This window comes from Hyperoodon ampullatus (genome assembly GCF_949752795.1).
Source record: "Hyperoodon ampullatus genome assembly, chromosome: 4".
NCBI lineage: Eukaryota > Metazoa > Chordata > Mammalia > Artiodactyla > Ziphiidae > Hyperoodon > Hyperoodon ampullatus.
Genome location: NC_136917.1, coordinates 32,332,865 through 32,350,183, shown reverse-complemented (window position 1 = coordinate 32,350,183; position 17,319 = coordinate 32,332,865). Strand labels below are relative to the sequence as shown.

The 17,319-nt window shown below is 56.1% G+C and overlaps 1 protein-coding gene across 2 annotated transcripts; it reads left to right on the top strand.

The window, feature by feature from the left end:
* Nucleotides 1–6,415: 6,415 nt before the first annotated feature.
* CDC37 (cell division cycle 37, HSP90 cochaperone) lies at nt 6,416–16,017 on the top strand. 2 transcript variants are annotated; one of them, XM_079703641.1, is made up of 8 exons: nt 6,416–6,565; nt 12,213–12,494; nt 12,834–12,942; nt 13,045–13,160; nt 13,247–13,369; nt 14,002–14,184; nt 14,285–14,356; nt 15,450–16,017. In XM_079703641.1, exons 1-8 carry the CDS (start codon nt 6,464–6,466, stop codon nt 15,600–15,602), a joined length of 1,140 nt encoding a protein of 379 aa, XP_079559767.1. In that variant the 5' UTR covers nt 6,416–6,463; the 3' UTR covers nt 15,603–16,017. The 2 variants fall into 2 exon arrangements, with proteins under 2 accessions (XP_079559767.1, XP_079559766.1); XM_079703640.1 differs by having other exon boundaries at nt 12,660–12,942.
* The last annotated feature ends 1,302 nt before the right edge of the window (nt 16,018–17,319 follow it).

Below are 17,319 nucleotides of genomic sequence, written 5' to 3'. Positions count from 1 at the left end.
GTCAGATCATGTCCCTCTTCTGCTCAGAGCCCTCCATGGCTTTCACCTCCCTCAGAGGAGACGTCAAAGTCCTCAACAAGAGGCTCACACACTCCTGCTGTCCTCATCTCCTCCCACCCTCCCCCAGGCTCACTCTGCTCCATCTACACTGGCCTCTTGGCTGTTTCTGGACACACCAGGCAAACTCTAGCCTCAGGGCTTTTGCACTTTCTGTTCCCCCTGCCTGGAACTTTCCCCCCTTAAACATCAGCAGGTCCCTCACATCCTTCAGGTCTTTAATCACATCTCACCTTTTCAGCATTTCTCCTGGTGTTTCTCTCCACCCCACCCCTGTTTAAAGTTGCTAGCCCCTCAGGATTCTTAAACTCCCTTATCCTGCTCTATTTTTTCACAGCATTTATCACCTCATAACATACTATGTAATTTACTTATTACCTGTATTGTCTGTCTTATCCCATACTAGAATATCAGCTGCAGGAGGACAAAAATATTTTATCTATTTTATTAATATATCCCCAGTGCCTAGAACTGAATCTGGAACATCGTAGGCTCTTAATAATTTGTTAAATGTCTAGTTACTGTTTTGAGGACTCAAGAGCATATTAATAATGTTCCTAGAAGGTCTCCTATGGACTAGCTCTTATTTCTTTTTCTTGCCGTATAGCTCTAACTAGCACTTCAGTTCAATATGAACTAGTAGAAGTGAATGTAAACGTCATCTCACCCACGTAGTGCTTAGCACCAGGCAAGTCTATGACAGACAATCGTTGAACAAATGGATGAATGTATAAAGATAGCTTAAAGGTCACCTCCACTTCTGAGCCGGACAGAGCCAGTCCATGTTCTGGGCTCCCACTGCTGTTTGTTCTGCCCCTATTAAAGCACTCATCATCTGGGGTTGTAATTATTTGTATTCCCCACTAGAGCTCTGTGAGGGCAAGAAATGGTACCCATTCATCATGGTCCCCCACACATAGTCTCAATGAATGCTGAGTGAATAAATGAAGGAATGAGTTAGACATACAGAGAAAGAGGCACCCTCTCCTCTGTATGCAGACAGACACATATGCTCAGACAGGCAGAGAAAGGGCCACGTAGTAAGGACCATGCTTAGGCTCCAGTATTACACGGACAGACATGCATTCAAATCCTGACTGTGCCACTTATTAGCTGTATATTTGGGGGCAAGTTGCCCAGCCTCTTTGAGCTTCAGTTTCCTTATCTGTAAAATGGGGATAATATTCATACCTATCTGAGGAGGTTGTTGTGAGGATGAAATGAAATAATGCACATAAGGTTCTGAGGACAGTGCCTGGTTCATAGTAGGTGCTCATGAAACAGTAGCCACTATCTTAATAATACTAACAATTATCACTGTTGTTGACTCAGTGGAGCTATGGACATACATGGGAGACAGCTACACATTCACGGAGACCTCAGTTCCTCCCGTCCTCCCCCCTCATCCCGCTGGCCTCCTCGCTGTTCCTCAAACACTTCAAGCATATTTAGACCTCAGGGACTTTGCACTTGCTTTTCCCTCCCCTGGAAAACCAGTCTCAGATATCCTGCGCTCCTCCCACCCCCGATCTCCCTTGGCTCTGCTTTCATTTTGTTTGTTTTAGACTTACAACGTTCTAACAAGATATATAATTTACCTATTTTATTATTGCCTGTCCTTTGATTAGGACATGAGGTCAGGACGTTGGTCAGTTTTGTCCCCTGCTGGATCTCCAGGACCTAGGACAACGCTGGTATACAGTAGGTGCTCAACAAATGTCTCTTGAGTGAGTGAATAAATCCACTTGACTCCCTCACCTCCTTCACCTCTCTGCTCAAAGTCACCCCTTTTAGAGGCCTTCCCTGGCATGGATGCCTCCCCCCACCCCATCACCTTCTGTCTCTCACTCATCTTTACTTTCTGTTCTCAGTACTCATTACCCCTGAGGTATCATATGTTTATGTTTCTGCTTGCCCCCACCCCTTAGTTCCATGAGGGCAGGGGATTTTTCTGTCTTGTTCTAGGGCCAACTTCATGGACACGTGACCTGAGCAGTCCCAATGGGCCCCATGCTTAGAAGGTTTAATGCACTGCTGTTGTGGTCTTGAAATTCTTAATAATTTTAAATAGGGGCCTTGCATTTTCATCTGGCCCTGGGCTCTGCAGAATTCTTTAGCCGGTCCTGGCTGTATCCTCAGTGCCCAGAACAGCTCACTGTAGGTGCTCAAGGTTTTGTGGAATGAAGGAAGGAAGGGAGGAGGCCAGGGGAGAGAGGTGGAGACACACATGCCACCACTGTCTGGACACCTGTGCACATTTGCAGAAATCATCTCTGGCAGAAACCTGGGCATGGGACACAGGGCTTCAGAAACTGACCTGAGTGCCCAGGTGGACGGGAGCCACTAAGCCTGCCTTCCCCTCCCCTGCGCAGCAGCCGGCTGGCGAGGGGGGTCCAGATGGCAGAGCAGGCACCAGGCTTAGGCTGAGAAGAGGCCTCTTCCCTCATCCAGCTTGTCAGCGTCCCTGGCCTGGCCTGACAGAGGAGCACTGGCTTCACCCAACCTCCACTGTCTTCAGAAGGACAGGGTGATGGGCAGCTAAAGAGGGATGGAAATGAGGATGAATACCCTTGTCCACAGCTTGCCCCAGATCATTCAGGCCTGAGGCGGGACAATGACTACCCAAGCTCCATGACCTGGAGCTGGGAAGGACTCTCAGCCCCCCACCCCACGGGGCATGCGTGTGTGTGTGTGCGCGTGCACATGTGCGAACGTGAGACTGTGTACACAGCTGTCCACATGCAACTGGACAGGTAGAACTCTCTGGGAGTCTGAGTGTTGTATAGTTGAGACTGGACCATACCTACAGGAGTGTGTGTATGTGACAAAGTGACACCATATCAGTCTATGTGGGCACGAGGCTGGCTGTGTCTCTGTGTGACTCTGAGTATGTGTGTGTGTGGAGGCGGGGAGGGTACATGCATGTGGGTGCAGCGGGAAGTACACTGGTTAGAAATGTGGATTCTGTGTTCAAATCTCTGCGTGGCCACCCAGTAGCTATGGGGCCTCAGGCACACTATTAAGCTTCTCAGGCTCCAGCCTGTATGTGGTGATTGTATGATTATGTTTGTCTGGATCAAAGTGTGTGCATGTGTGTGTGTGTGTGTGTGTGTGTTTGAAGAGTAATGCAACTCCTCTGGGAGGTCCTCCTGGATACCCAACCCACAGTAGACCCCTCCATTTTTCTCTCTTGTCACAAGCTATTTCTATCACTGTCCTAATCACAGTTTGTTGTTATATATTTATTCGTTTGTTTATGCTGTCTCTTCTCTGTTTTCTCTACTAAATGTCAGCTCCATGGGCGTAGGGGGTTTTCTTCTGTTTGCTGTTGTGTCCTGAGCACCTGGCACATAGTAGGCACTGAGTAAATACTTGTTGAATGGATGAATGCAGGGCTGTGTCTGTGTGGTATGGGGAGAGAGTTGGGCACTGGCTGGGTGTCATGGGTTCCTGGAGGGACCTGTGCTTAAGTCTGGTCTCTACTCTCTTCCATTCCCCGCTGTTCAAAACCATTCCTTCAGCCACCCTCACTTGTGTGGGAATGATGACACCCCATCAACTCCCTTATTGCCTTTGACGACATCTTTCCCTTTTCTGCGTCTTAGGGACTCACTCGCCTCATCCGTAAAATAGGAGAGACGATGGATTGGTTCATGATAAGCCTCTTACCTGATCTAAAGTGCTATGAAAATAGTCTTAATCTAATCCCCTCTTTAACTCATTCAACATTTACTGAGCACCTATTGTGTACCAGCCACTCTTCTAGACCTGGCCCTCCCCTCATGGAGCTGAAAGTGAATGAGGAAGGCAGATACAAACCGTAAATCTCATTTAATCTTGAACATCCTTCCCTGCGGTCACTCTCTATGCCTCATGAAATTTTAGTCTTCACAGTCTGAAATCACCGTGGATATTTCTCTGTTTACACACTGATCTTGCTCCCTCACCAGTGTCCAGGGTCAGCAGAGCAGGGACTCAGCTGGTCTTGTTGGTTGATGTAGCCTGACAGCCTGGTCACAGTGTCCTGCACATAGTAGGCTCTTGGGAAATATGTGTGAAATGAGCTGTAAAACAAATGATGGCGTAACGGCAGACTCGCATGCATGACCTCCCCGAATCCTGGGTGTGTCATTACCCACTTTGCAGATGAGGAAATTGAGGCTCAGGAAGGCAAAACCGTTTGCCCAGTCCCACAGCCGCAGCTAAGCAGTGTGTGGCTATGGGATGCAGCAGAGGAAGCTTGGGAGCCTAGAGGAGCATTCCCAGCCCCCCACCCCCAGCCCACAGGTACAAGACGCCCAGCAGGGGGTGCGCTGATGGGGGGAGGGCGGTTGGGAGTCCGAGGGACAGTGCAAAGCAACTCAGGGGTCTCTGTTTCAGTCCCCCAGGCTGGAGATGCTGTGTTGTCAGGAGATTAGTAAATGCTTGGCGCTGATCGGGGAGCTTCCGGCGCCCTGTCCCCAATTCTGGGAGCTGGGGCTCCTGGGACCCTGTTTCCCTGGGGCCAGGCAGCTCCGGTCTCCGAAGCCAGGTAGAGACCCCCGCGCCTACCCGGGAATCCGGCATCCGGGGTCCTCCCTACACACCCTCAGCCTGGAGGCCGGCCCGAAGCTCTCAAAGGGCGTACAGGGGGCTCCTGACTTTCTTGGGGGGCGAGGGAAGTACCCCCCCCCCGTCCAGACCCCCTCCCTCCCGGCGCCTGGTCCCCCTCCCCACCGCAGCTTGTGGTCCAAAGCTTACCTTGCAGTGGGGCTGGGCAGGGGATGCCCCGCCCTCTCCGGCCTGAGGGGCGGGAGGGGACGGGGGTGTCCAGACCCTTTGTTGCTGGTGTGTGTGTGTGTGTGTGTGTGTGTGTGTGTGTGTGTGCGAGAGAGAGAGAGAGAGAGAGAGAGAGAGACAGAGAGAGAGAGAGACAGAGAGAGGGAGAGGGAGAGAGGGAGAGATTGTGAGACTCGCCGAGGTGTGGGTTCTTGCGCGCGCGTGCCCGGGACTTGACTGCCGCTGTGATGCTGGACTGCCGGGGCTGGAGGGGCAGGAGGAGGAGAGGGGGACTCCCCGCCCCCGCCCGCCTACTCGCGGGTTTGAATGGAGCGCGAGGAGGAGGGGCGGCAGCAGGCGGGCACTTTTGTCCGGATGGCCCCTCCCCTTCCGTGGGCAGGGGAATCCCCCACACCCCCACCCTTTTAGAGACCTTTACTCCAGTCGCTCCAGCCCCTCCCTCCAACGCCCGCTCTGGGGGAGTCTGGAAGAGGCTCCCTTCACCAGAGTGGCTGAAGCTCCTCCCGTCCACCCCGTCCCCCCAGCGCCCTTTAATCTGAGATAATCCTTGCCCTAGGCTGCAACGAAGCCTTTTATCCCGTGTCACAGCGTGGATAGGGATGTATGAAAATGTGTGGCTGGGTCGCCCAAGCTCAGTGTAATGGAGTCCTTAGCGCCCGGGACGAGGAAGGGGGCAGGCGCTGCGAGCAGTCCTAGAGTACATCAACGGGTCAAGACCCCCCGCCGTGCTCACTGCCAAGATTCCCCCCCCACCCCCACCCCCACCCGGCGCGAGGCCAAGAGCACGGGCCGCTAGTTAGACACTAGCGACACCCAGCGGCTGCACGGGGGGGCGCAGTGGACAGGCTTCCAAGGCCCGTTAGTGTGGTCCGGGTGATTCCAGAGGGGGCGTGTATGCGCGAATCCCCGCTAAAGAGGCAGAAGATGCGGGCGCGAGGGGTAGGCTGTGGTCCTAGCCGGGGAAACACCAGCCCTTAAGGCAGGGCTACATCGCCCCCACCTCCGACTCCTCAAGGGCAGGGCCATATCCTTCCTTTACTTAGACCCTCCCAGGGCAGGGCCCTGTACCCCTCGGACTGGGAATGTTCTTTCCTATCAGGCACAAAGTTAAGTTCCTCTTCACAAGGGGCGGGAGCGAGGTCTTCTCGCCGAGACCCGGCCCCAGCAGTGGGCTCGGGCTGACGTCACTGCGGCGTGGCTAAGGGGACAATCCTCTCCTTCAGTCTCGCCAACTCCCCCCCTCACGGCCGCCGTAAACGCCCACCGTGGGGCAGCGGGAGATACAGGGAGCTCGAGGATGGAGAATCCACCCGTATACCCCTAGGAGGTGCCTAGCGGAGGCCCCGAGCCCGATGGGGTGAGGTCTCGGCGAAGACTCCCGGGAGCCGGAACACGTGCGCAGGGGTCTTTAAGACCTAGGTCGCCAGTGCCGCTGCCGCGGTTACTAGGGATGTGACGTTAGCGAGGGCGGGGGCGTCCGCGTCCGGGCGGAAACGGAAGGGGCGGGGCTCTGCGGGCAGATCTTGTGTGCTGCTGCCGCCGTAGCCCCTGCTGCTGCCGCCGCCGCCGCCGCCGCCGCCGCTGCTGCTGCCGCCAGAGCCGGAGCGGGCTGGGCCGCGGAGGCAAGATGGTGGACTACAGCGTGTGGGACCACATCGAGGTGTCTGACGATGAAGACGAGACGCATCCCAACATTGACACAGCCAGCCTCTTCCGCTGGCGGCACCAGGTAGAGCGCGCGCGCCCAGCGCCTTCCCCCACTCCCGGGACTCCGCTTCAGAGTTTTGACCCCTGATACTGCCGGGGGCCCAGCCATTGACACCTGGGTTTCCCACCCTACAGTCTGGACTTTCAGGATCTCCCGGGGTTCCTTGATTCAACTCCGGGGCAACAGAACTGCCGAGACCCTTGGGTTCCTTGCCCGTGATCCCGGGCCCTCCCCCCTCCCCTTCCAATTTCTTCTTGGAACTCCCAGTTGACCCCTAAGGCACCTTCTTCACAGTTTAGACTACCAAGACAAGCTTTGGACGTGCCCCCCCCAATCCATTTGGGACCTTCCACTTACACCCAGAATTCTGCCTCAGAATCTGCACCCTGAACCTTTTCGGGTACCCACTTATGATCTTGGATGTCCCACTGGCCCCTCCCAACCCCTAGAGTTCCCAATACTTTAAGTCTAGTCTGTGACCTGCCTTTCGGAATCTTGACGGTGATTCCCATTTAGATCTAGAGGTTCTGCTCCTTCAATAGAGCAAGGAGTTCTATCCTCCCTTGAGATTTCTGTTCCTGGCCTGGGACTCCAACCCACACCCAGGACCCCTTCCCTAGAACGTAGACCGGTGCCCCACCAGGGCCCTCAGTCCCATCTAGGACTGGAATTTTGAAACCTGGTTCCCCATCAGACTGAACCACCAGCTCCGCCCTGATGGAGCCTCCAATTCCGGCCGCTCTCCTTCAGCCTCATGTACTGTAGACCCAATTTCCCATTGCATCAGGAAACCCTACCCACGTGGCGTCCTGCCCAGCCACAGCCCCTGCCCCTACTTGGTACTGCAGGCCCAGTCACCGCCCACCCCCAAGACAGGCTTCCTGTAGGAACCTCCGCCAGCACTGGAATGCCTCATTCAAACCCAAGTCCAGGACCTAAACCCACCCCAGCTTCCTTCTGACCCCAGTTTGGTCTGCTGTCCTCAGACACCCACACTGACCCTGCTTTTACCAGGGACCCTCCCAGTCTGATTCCAAATTCCCTGCACCTTCTTTTATTTATTTTCCCCCAAATCCAGACCCCAGAATCCCAAGTCTGTGTGTTCTCTCACCCCTCTCCCTGACCAGCAGCGCTCTCAGGCCAACAGAATGGCTCTCATGAGACCTAATGTTCTAATCTGCTCCACCAAATCAGAGCTCCTGCACCCACATTCCTATGCTTGTTATACTCTCAGACTGAGGGCATATATCTCTCAGAATCTTCCAGTTAGGAATTCCTCACCCCACCTTCCCATATATCAGCTCCCGGTCGTTTATCTAGAAGCTTCTAGAAGGGCCCTTCCCCACCCTGCTAAGACCCAGCATTAGTCCCTACATCTGGTTCCCAGTCCCAGTTCCAACCCATTCCTTAAAGCAGCAGCCTCCTGGGTAGTGTACCTGCCGGGTGGGCCCCTGGAGTGTAAGGAGAAAGTTCTAGCACTTCTCTTGCCATGTGTAACATTTTATTATGAAATATTGAAGATCTCTGCAAGCTCTCAAGGCGATTCTTGGGAACACCTATTTCTGTCACATAGTTAGTCTATATCACCGTGGGGAGGACGGTTTGGTCCTGCTGAGTTTGGAGGCCGATGCCCCCTCTCCTGCAGTATTCTCCTCCCACCACACCCTTCTCCCTCTTGGCACAAAACCTTTTCCTGGGCTGCTGCTGGGAGCCCCAGGGCTGGAGTGGAGGCGGGGAGCCTGGTGTCTCCAGCACCCAGTTCAGCGGCCACCAAGCCTGGGTTCTCATCCCAGCCCTGCCACAGGGCCATTGCTGCTTTAGGGGGAGTGAGACCCCGCCTCCATGAGACCATCATAAGGAAGACATGAAATGAGATCTGAAAAGAACTTGGCTCAGGGCCTGGGAGGGAGTAAGCAGGACCAGAGGGGAAAGGGGGATTAGAGAAAAGGTAGCCTGGTGTGCTTCTGAGCACAGGCCTGCCCACCCGGGTTCAGATGCTGGTTCCTGCTGAATCACTGACCTGCTGCATTGCCCCCAGTGAGTTTTGATCTCTCTGTGCCTCAATTTCTCCAGCTGGGGATCTTATTAGTATCTACCTCATAGGGTTGTTGTGAGGGTTGCCTTATGTATTTAATGTGTGTAATGCTCTCAGGACAGCACCTGGCATGTAATAAACTGTGTAGAAACTTTAGCCACTATCATTATTATTACTCATGTAATTCACGGTCATGGTAAAAAAATAATCCAAAGGTTCCAGAAGGGGACCAGCGAGTCTTCCTGGCTCCAGCTCCAGCTCCCTGGCTCCCTTGCCCAGAAACAGCCACCAGCACTAGTTTCTTGTGGCTCCTCCCAGCGAGCTGTGTGGCATCCAGGTTCTGTGAGCCTCGGGTCCCCTGTCTGTAAGGAGGGCAGTTATACCTGTGGCCCCTTCTCACTGCCAAGGCTTCTGCCCTGCCCAGGCTGCTACAGCCCCTCCCGGAGGCGTAAAGCTCAGGCTGGGCAGGCTGCCACCCCCAGCAGCTCCAGGAGGCCTTTATTTAGCTTTGGCCTCCCTGGCGGCTGCTCAGAGGATGCCGGGAAGATTTTGATGGCCGTCCAGCAGAAACCAGCAGTGTGGTAGATTCCTGCTGCCACTCAAGGCCAGCTATAATGCCAACCATAACCCTCATAAGGCAGCAGGAAGGCTCCAGGTGACACAGGCCCGTCATGGAAAAAGAGAGGTGGCAGAGGCCACAAGGTGTCCTCTGCAAGGCGAGGGCCTGATCCGAGTGGGAGAAGTGAGGCTCAGGGTTGGCCATGTCAGTCCTATGGGGCGTTAGAGAAGGATTCAGGTCTCCCGATTCTCACCCGCCGTCTTCCTGGCCCTGTGCTAGAACCTGGAGATACGGCCTCTAGTAAAGCGCAGAGCTAGTTAGCAGACCATTCTGGTGGCCGTGGCCGTGGCCATGATGACGGTGATGACAGTTGAGGACACGTATACTGAGTGCTGTGTTGCAAGCAGTTTCCTGGGAGTAACTCATTTAGTCCTCACAACAACTCTGTGAGGCCCCATTTCATAGAGGGGGACACCAAGGCAGGGAGAGATATGAGACTTGGCCAAGGTCACATCACCAGTAAGTGGTGGAGCTGGGCTGCTCTGATGATACAGTAACAACTGCTCCCAGTTACCAGTTACAAGCATTTACTGGATATCGAGCTAAGCACTTGAAGTACATTTTCTTGTTTGAGCCCCAGTACAGTCCCCAGAGAGAGACAGATTGTCCCCTTGGACAGACAGTAATGACAGTAGCCAACGTGGGAATGGTGCTGACTGAGCACCCAGCACGGCTCTGGACTGTCTAATTTTATAACCTTTTTTGCTTTTCCCAGTGCAACCTTGGCACTGTTGTCTGCATCTGACAGATGAGGAAACTGAAGTTAGGGGATTGGCCCAGGGACACCCGGCCATTACATGGTGGCTGTGAGATATGACCCCAGGTCTGGTGCCCCAAGGCCTTCCACTAGCATCTCATCACATCATCTGATGATCACAGAGGGGCCTTTGGGGCTCAGTGACTCCAGGGGTCGGGCACTTGGGGAAGGCTCTGTCGAAGCTGAGACTTGGGGACAAAGCAGATGGAGTAAGGGGAAGAGAGTTCCAGGTGCGAGGAACAGCATGTGCAGAGGCTAAGAGTCAGGAGAGAGCTGGTCCATTCAGGGCTAGCATCAACCACAGGGGCCGGCATCAGCCTGGGACCCAGCCCCCCAAGGAGCCTTGGCCATCTGGCCAGCGTGGGGCAGGGGTCTGGGGTCCCCTCTGAACCCAGACACTCCAGTCTGAGGTAGCAGGGAGGGCTGTGGTCAGACAGGTACATTTCAGAGACTCCTGTGGCAGCTTCCGAGCCTGGATTGGGGTGACAGCGATGGAAGATGGTGGCACCTCTCAGGGTTCAGTCATTGGCTCTGGGTTGAGCAGACACTGCTGGGAGCCAAGCAGGGTTGGAGAGTGACAGGGCCCAGTGATCTGATAGGGGTCGGGATGGGGGACTGAGGAGATGGGGTGCAGTGGAAGAGGAGGTCTGAGGAGTGGCGTCTGGGGTAGGGGGGGACAGGAGGCTGGTGGACACTAGGCTGGGCTCAGGAGGGCATGCTGACCTGGAGACAGAGCTGAGCGGGCCTCTGCAGACCCAGGTGCAGCCCTTGGGGTGGAGCAAATTGGAGAAACAACTGGAAATGAAAAGTGTCAGGGGAGTTTCCTGGTAGCCTAGTGGTTACGATTCTAGGCTTTCACTGCCATGCCCCGGGTTCAATCCCTGGTCGGGGAACTGTGATCCCACAAGCCACGCAGCGTGGCCAAAAGAAAAAAGAAAAAAATAGTGTCAGGATTTGGTGGCAGAGCGGGAGGGACAGGGCTCACAACAGGCCTCAGCTTGGGACAGGAGGCGGGGGCAGGCTCTTTGCTGAGGGAGGACACAGCAGAAAAACAGGTCTGGGGGCTCCGGTGGGAAGTTCAGTTTTGGGCACAGAATTGGAGGTGCCTGTGGGACACCCAAGCAGCGGTGGCTTGAGGGGCATGGTGGGCACAGGAGGGTGCTCGAGTGTTACTGAGGGTGGCTCCAGGGAGGAGGGGGAACTTGAGACCCTGGGGAGAGGTGAGGCCTCTATCCAGTATCTTATTACTTTATTACATCCAACAAGGCTTTCCTGAGTCCATACTATGTGTCAGGCCCAGTTCCTGGCTCTGGAGGCACAACAGTGAACAGATCCCCACCTTCGTGGAGCCAGTATCCTTGGAGGAGGACAGTGCCCGAAACATGATAAATAATTGTCACAGGCTGTTGTCAGGTGACAAGTGCTGAGGAGGAAGATCAAGAGGAGCAGAGTAGGGGGAAGTTGAGACCTTCAGCCGGGTGGTCAAGGAAGGCCTCATCTGTAAGGGACTTTTTTTTTTTTTTTGGCTGCACTGCGCAGCTTGTGGGATCTTAGTTCCCCAACCGGGGATTGAACCCGGGCCCTCGGCAGTGAAAGCACGAAGTCTTAACCACTGGACCACCAGGGAATTCCCTGTAAGGGACATTTGAAGATGATAAGGGGGACTTCCTTGGTGGTCCAGTGGTTAAGACTCTACACTCCCAGTGCAGTGGGCACAGGTTCAACCCCTGATGAGGGAACCGCGATCTCGCATGCTGCAGGGTGTGGCCAGTGAATAAATAAATAAATAAATAATATATTTTTTAAAAAAAAGAAGATGTTAAGGATGCTGGGGTGGGGGGTATCTGGGGAGAGAACATTCCAGGCCAAGGGAACAGCCAGTGCAAAGGCCCTGAGGTTTGAAGTGGGTCCGAGAAAAGGTGAGGCAGCCAGTGTGGCTGGAGGGAGGGGGTGAGCAGGAAGAGGTGAGGCCGTGGAGGGCACGGGACAGACTGCGCATGGCCCTGTGGGTCACAGGGAGGATTTAGGTTTTTGCTCCAAGTGAGGTGGCAGCCGTAGAGGGTTCTGAGCAAAGAGGGACCGCCCTGGCTCAGGTGCACCTGTAGGGGCGAGAGCGGGAGCTGGGAGTCCGGCACACGGAGGTTGGTGCTGACGTTCTCTGGGGTCATCCCAGGTGCAGCTCTTGGGGTCCTGGGGCTGGGGCTGAGGTCAAGGGACAAGCCGTTCCACAGAGTGATGGGCCGTGCCTGTCCCACAGGCCCGGGTGGAGCGCATGGAGCAGTTCCAGAAAGAGAAGGAGGAGCTGGACAGGGGCTGTCGCGAGTGCAAGCGCAAGGTGGCTGAGTGCCAGCGGAAGCTGAAGGATCTGGAGGTGGCCGAGGGCGAGGGCAGCAGGGCCGAACTGGAGCGGCTGCAGGCCGAGGCACAGCAGCTGCGCAAGGAGGAGCGGAGCTGGGAGCAGAAGCTGGAGGAGATGCGCAAGAAGGAGAAGAGCATGCCCTGGAACGTGGACACGCTCAGCAAGGACGGCTTCAGCAAGGTGTGCGAGGGCCGGGCGCGCTCGGCAGGCGGCGGCAGGTGTGGCGGAGGGGACCGCTCAGGTCCAGGGACCGGTGGGTGGGGGTGGCGGGTGAGGGGATCAGGTGTGGGGGCCCAGGCAGGTGCGGCTCCCCACCGGTACCCCCCCGCTCTGATCTGCCCGAAGGCCCTAGTCCGAGGCCACACCTGCCACGCCCACGCTCCCGCCACACTGATGTTCATGGCGCCGTCGCCACCTCCACCCTGGATGGGATGGGCGCTGCGGCCGCGGCCCACCCGGCCACGCTTGAGGCGCCGCACAGCCTCGCCCCAGCCCACTCCCCTTCTCGCCCCACCACAGAGCATGGTCAATACCAAGCCTGAGCGGGCGGAGGAGGAGTCGGAGGAGGTGAGGGAACAGAAACACAAAACCTTCGTGGAGAAGTATGAGAAACAGATCAAGCACTTCGGTGAGTTGGGCCCAGGTCGGGGCCCGGTGGGCGGTGCACGTGACAAGGGGCTGGCCTCCGCCTCCAGGGCCCTTCCAACACCTCGCCAACACCTTCCCGCAGGCATGCTCCGCCGCTGGGACGACAGCCAGAAGTACCTGTCGGACAACGTCCACCTGGTGTGCGAGGAGACCGCCAACTACCTGGTCATCTGGTGCATTGACCTAGAGGTGGAGGAGGTATGTGGAGCCCGCCCCCGGGGCTGGGGAAAGGCTCTGCCCTCGGTCCTCCACTTGGTGACGCCGTGCTTGTTTTCCCTTGGCAGAAATGTGCGCTGATGGAGCAGGTGGCCCACCAGACCATCGTCATGCAGTTCATCCTGGAGCTGGCCAAGAGCCTGAAGGTGGACCCCCGTGCCTGCTTCCGGCAGTTCTTCACCAAGATCAAGGTAGGGAGGGCCCGGAGCGGCCAGGGCAGAGTGGAGGGCAGTGCTCCTCAGAGAACCGGCCTGCGGTCTGCTGGAGGAGACAGACACGGGTTTACTCGGACTCAGGCCCCTGTGATCAGTCCTCTCCTCAGTCAGGAGAGGGCTGGGCCACGGAGGAGCTGCCAAGTGGTCGGCTCCTGGCACATGTAGAAAGCCGAGCTGGCACGATGTGCTGGAAGTCCTAACCTGGGGTGAGGGCCAGAGTCAAGGATGCCTGTGGGTTTCTTACCTGAGCACCTGAAGAGCAGAGCTATCCCTGCTGAGCTGGGGGAGATGCAGGACAGACTGAGGGGTGTGACCTGGAGCTCCGGGGTGGCTGTGTTGCATTTGAGATGCCCGCTAAACTCCACAGGAGGACCCGGAGGAGGTGGGTGTCCCGAGTCTGAGGTTCAGGGGGATGTGCGGGCAGGTGGTTGTGAGCACAGAGGTATAAAGTCGAGCTCGGAGGAGGCGGAGGAGAGCCCTGGGGCCCAGGGTGCCCGTCTGTCAGTTCAGGACCAGATGTGGGGAGCCCTGCGGCATCTCTGAGCACCTGCAGTGGGGCGGTCTTGGCTCCCCCAGTTGAGCCCTGTGCACACCCCTGCCCCCCGCAGACTGCTGACCGTCAGTACATGGAGGGCTTCAACGACGAGCTGGAGGCCTTCAAAGACCGCGTGCGGGGCCGGGCCAAGCTGCGCATCGAGAAAGCCATGAAGGAGTACGAGGAGGAGGAGCGCAGGAAGCGGCTCGGTCCCGGCGGCCTGGACCCCGTTGAGGTCTATGAGTCCCTCCCTGAGGTGCGGCTCCCTGGGCCCTGGCGGGCAGCAGGCAGGCAGCCAGTGGGGTCCCCAGGCTCCCTGGGATCCAGGCCCTGACCCCACCCCTCTGCACCCACAGGAACTCCAGAAATGCTTTGACGTGAAGGATGTGCAGATGCTCCAAGATGCCATCAGCAAGATGGACCCCACCGTGAGTAGCTGCGCCCAAGCCCACCTGGGCGAGCGATGTGTCTCCCCGGCCCCCTCCAGCTCTGTGGCCCACATCATTGGTAGAAGTGTCCCTCCTGGGCTTCTCAAAGGAACAAGGGACGTTTTGTCACTGTGTGGCCAGCACACGAGGCAGCCAGGCTTTGTGCCACCTGCTCACTTACATTTATTGAGCACCTACTGTGTGCCCAGCGTCCAGATTGAGTGTCCCTGTCCCTGTGGGCTGTTGATGAGCACACCAACTGACCCCACCTTTGCCAGCAGCTCAGAGTGGCCCAAGGAGGGGTCCCTTTCCAGCCTCAGTTACCTCATCAAACCACTTTCTCTTGATATTAACTCATGAAATCCATGGGGAGGGCTGAGCACATAGTTGGTGCTGGTAAAAACATCAGCTGTTTGGAGCAGTAACCGCGCTGGTAGATAAATACTTTGAGTCTTGATAGACCTCGGTTTGACCCCATTCCTGCTGCCTGTCTCACTGGTTGGCCACACTGCTTTCCTCATCTGTAAAATGAGTCTAGTCGCAAGACCTGGCCCAGGGTTTCTAGACGCTTCTGTGGGAATGAACATCTAGACCAAGGGTCTTCCGCCTATGGCTTGCAGGCTCATTGCCTGTCTCTACATAAAACTTGATTGGAATGCAGCAGCCAGGCTGGTTTATTTTCATCTTGTCTGTGGCTGATTTTGTGCTACAACCATAAAGTTGAGGAATGATGGGTTGAGAGGTTTTGACAGAGACCCGAGGGCCCGCAAGCCAACAATATTTACTGTCTGGCCCTTGACAAAAAAGTTTGCTGACCCTTGTTCTAGACTACACTGTTTAAACTTGAATTAAAGTTAAGTGAGATTTAAAGTTCCCCTGCACCAGCCACATTTGAAGTACTTGGTAGCCACACGTGGCTGGTGGCTACCATATTGTACGGCACAGATTACAGGCCATTTCCATCATTGCGGGCAGTTCTTTTGCAAAGCTGTGATCTAGAAAGAGCAGGAAGCAGGCTCAAGGATGTGCAGGGGACAGGCGGGCCACCAGAAGGTGGCAGCCCAGCCTCACCAACCCACCCTTCTCCCTGCAGGACGCAAAGTACCACATGCAGCGCTGCATCGACTCCGGCCTCTGGGTCCCCAACTCCAAGTCCAGTGAGGCCAAAGAAGAGGCGGAGGCGGGTCCCGGGGACCCCTTGCTGGAAGCCTCCAACCCGGGCGACGAGAAAGACGTCAGCGCATGACCCACCTCAGCTGCTGCCCGACTGCCTGCAGGCCCCTGTGCGCCCCTTTTCAGAAAACAAAAATAGACACCATCTCCCCAGCTCCCGGCTTCCTCCACTTTTGCTGCTCCCACACCTAGCCCGGAGGGGCCTGCCCACCCCCCCTCCACTGACCCCACTCCCCGAGCGCTCATCCAAGTCTGCTTTGAGTCAAGGGGCTTCACTGCCTGCAGCTCCCCCACTTCAGCATTATGCCAAAGGCTCGGGGGTCCAGGGAGGGGTAGAGGTTGCCAGGCTGGTCCACGGGGTATGGGTGGGGTCCCCAGCCGAGGGCCCCGCCCCAGTCACTGTGGGCTCCGTTTTCACTGTTCATCTGCTGTTGAGTCTCCTATATAGTAAACAGCAATTATCTTCCAATAAAGGATTTCAGATGCTCCGCGAGACCTCAGGAGGGCTGGCACAGCTCTTCTCTTGCGGGGTGGGAGGGAACCCTGGTCAATGTTGGCGGCTGGGCCTGTGAGGCCCCCAGCTTTGCCCTCCAGCAAATGGGCAAAATGTCCTCCATTCTCACTCCAGGCTCTCCAGGAATGTGTCGTTCCGCCGCCTGGAACACTTCCTCAGGACACCTTTGTGTCGAGTTCTCACTCCCCCCCCACCCCTGTAAGTCTTGGGATTATCTCATCCCTCTGAGACCCCCACCACCGTCCGTTCAGGAGCATCAACTTGCACCATGTCTCACCTTCCACGTGGCCAGCTCTGCCTCCAAAACAAATCTTGAGTCTGTCCACTGCCCTTCGTCCTCCACCCCGGTTCAGGTCCCTATCACCTCTGGCCTGCATGCCCACTCCAGCCTCTTCCCTGTCTCCCCTGCCCTCACTGGACCCCAGCAGGCAGCCGCCAGTGGGCACCTGTGAACACCTGAGTCAGGGCACATCCCTCAGAGCAGAAGCCTAAGACCTCCCTGCAGTTCACCAGGCCCTGCACCATCTGCCTGGTCACCTCCCTGCCCTCGTCTCACGTCCTCCCCTTCTCATCAACTCCCTCCTTGCTGATCCTTAAGCACTTTCAAGTTTTTCTATCAGTGTGACCTTGGGCAACTTCCTCAGCCTCAGTGTCCCCCTCTGTACAATGAGTAAAATATTCATGCCTTCCTCCCAGGGTTGCAATGAGTAGGTGAGATAATGTACAGGCAAGCATGGCGCCTGGTACTCATGCTCAAAATCTGGGCCTCAACACATGCCCACCCCTCTGCTTGAACACCCTTCCCTTTAAAAAGTAATCTTTTTAAAGCAGTCTTCCTTTTAAAGGTAATGGAATATTCGGGCCACAGGAAAGGCTTAAAGAATACTATAATAAACAAGGACCATCAGCTTTTAAGACATGAAATACCAAGGGTCCAGTGAAGCCCACTGCCCACCTCTTCTGGGGGGCACCACCCCCTGGCAGCTGCTTCTCCAATCAGAGCTCTGCCACCTCCTCCCAGAGGTCCTCCTTGACCCGCCTTTTGAGTCACCCATCACGTCTGGCCACGCAGCTTCTTCACCTGCCTGGCTTTGCTGATGTGTGTTTTGCTGTCTCCTTTATGCTGTGAGCACCACCACGGCACAAACTGAGTCTTTCTTGGTCCTAAAATATTCCCAGCGCCCCGAAGGGGTCCTGGCCCTCAGTAAATGCCTTTGTGTCCAAGCTGGTCACCACCAGGGGGCAACAGTAAGCTGCAAACCTGAGTGGCGTTGCC

Bases quoted from the DNA above. Each gene is read 5' to 3' on its own strand.
- CDC37 (XM_079703640.1), top strand. From the start codon at position 6,464: ATGGTGGACTACAGCGTGTGGGACCACATCGAGGTGTCTGACGATGAA. The intron at 13,161-13,246 runs GTATGTGGAGCC...TTCCCTTGGCAG, and splicing joins TTGACCTAGAGGTGGAGGAG to AAATGTGCGCTGATGGAGCA. The intron at 14,357-15,449 runs GTGAGTAGCTGC...TTCTCCCTGCAG, and splicing joins TCAGCAAGATGGACCCCACC to GACGCAAAGTACCACATGCA.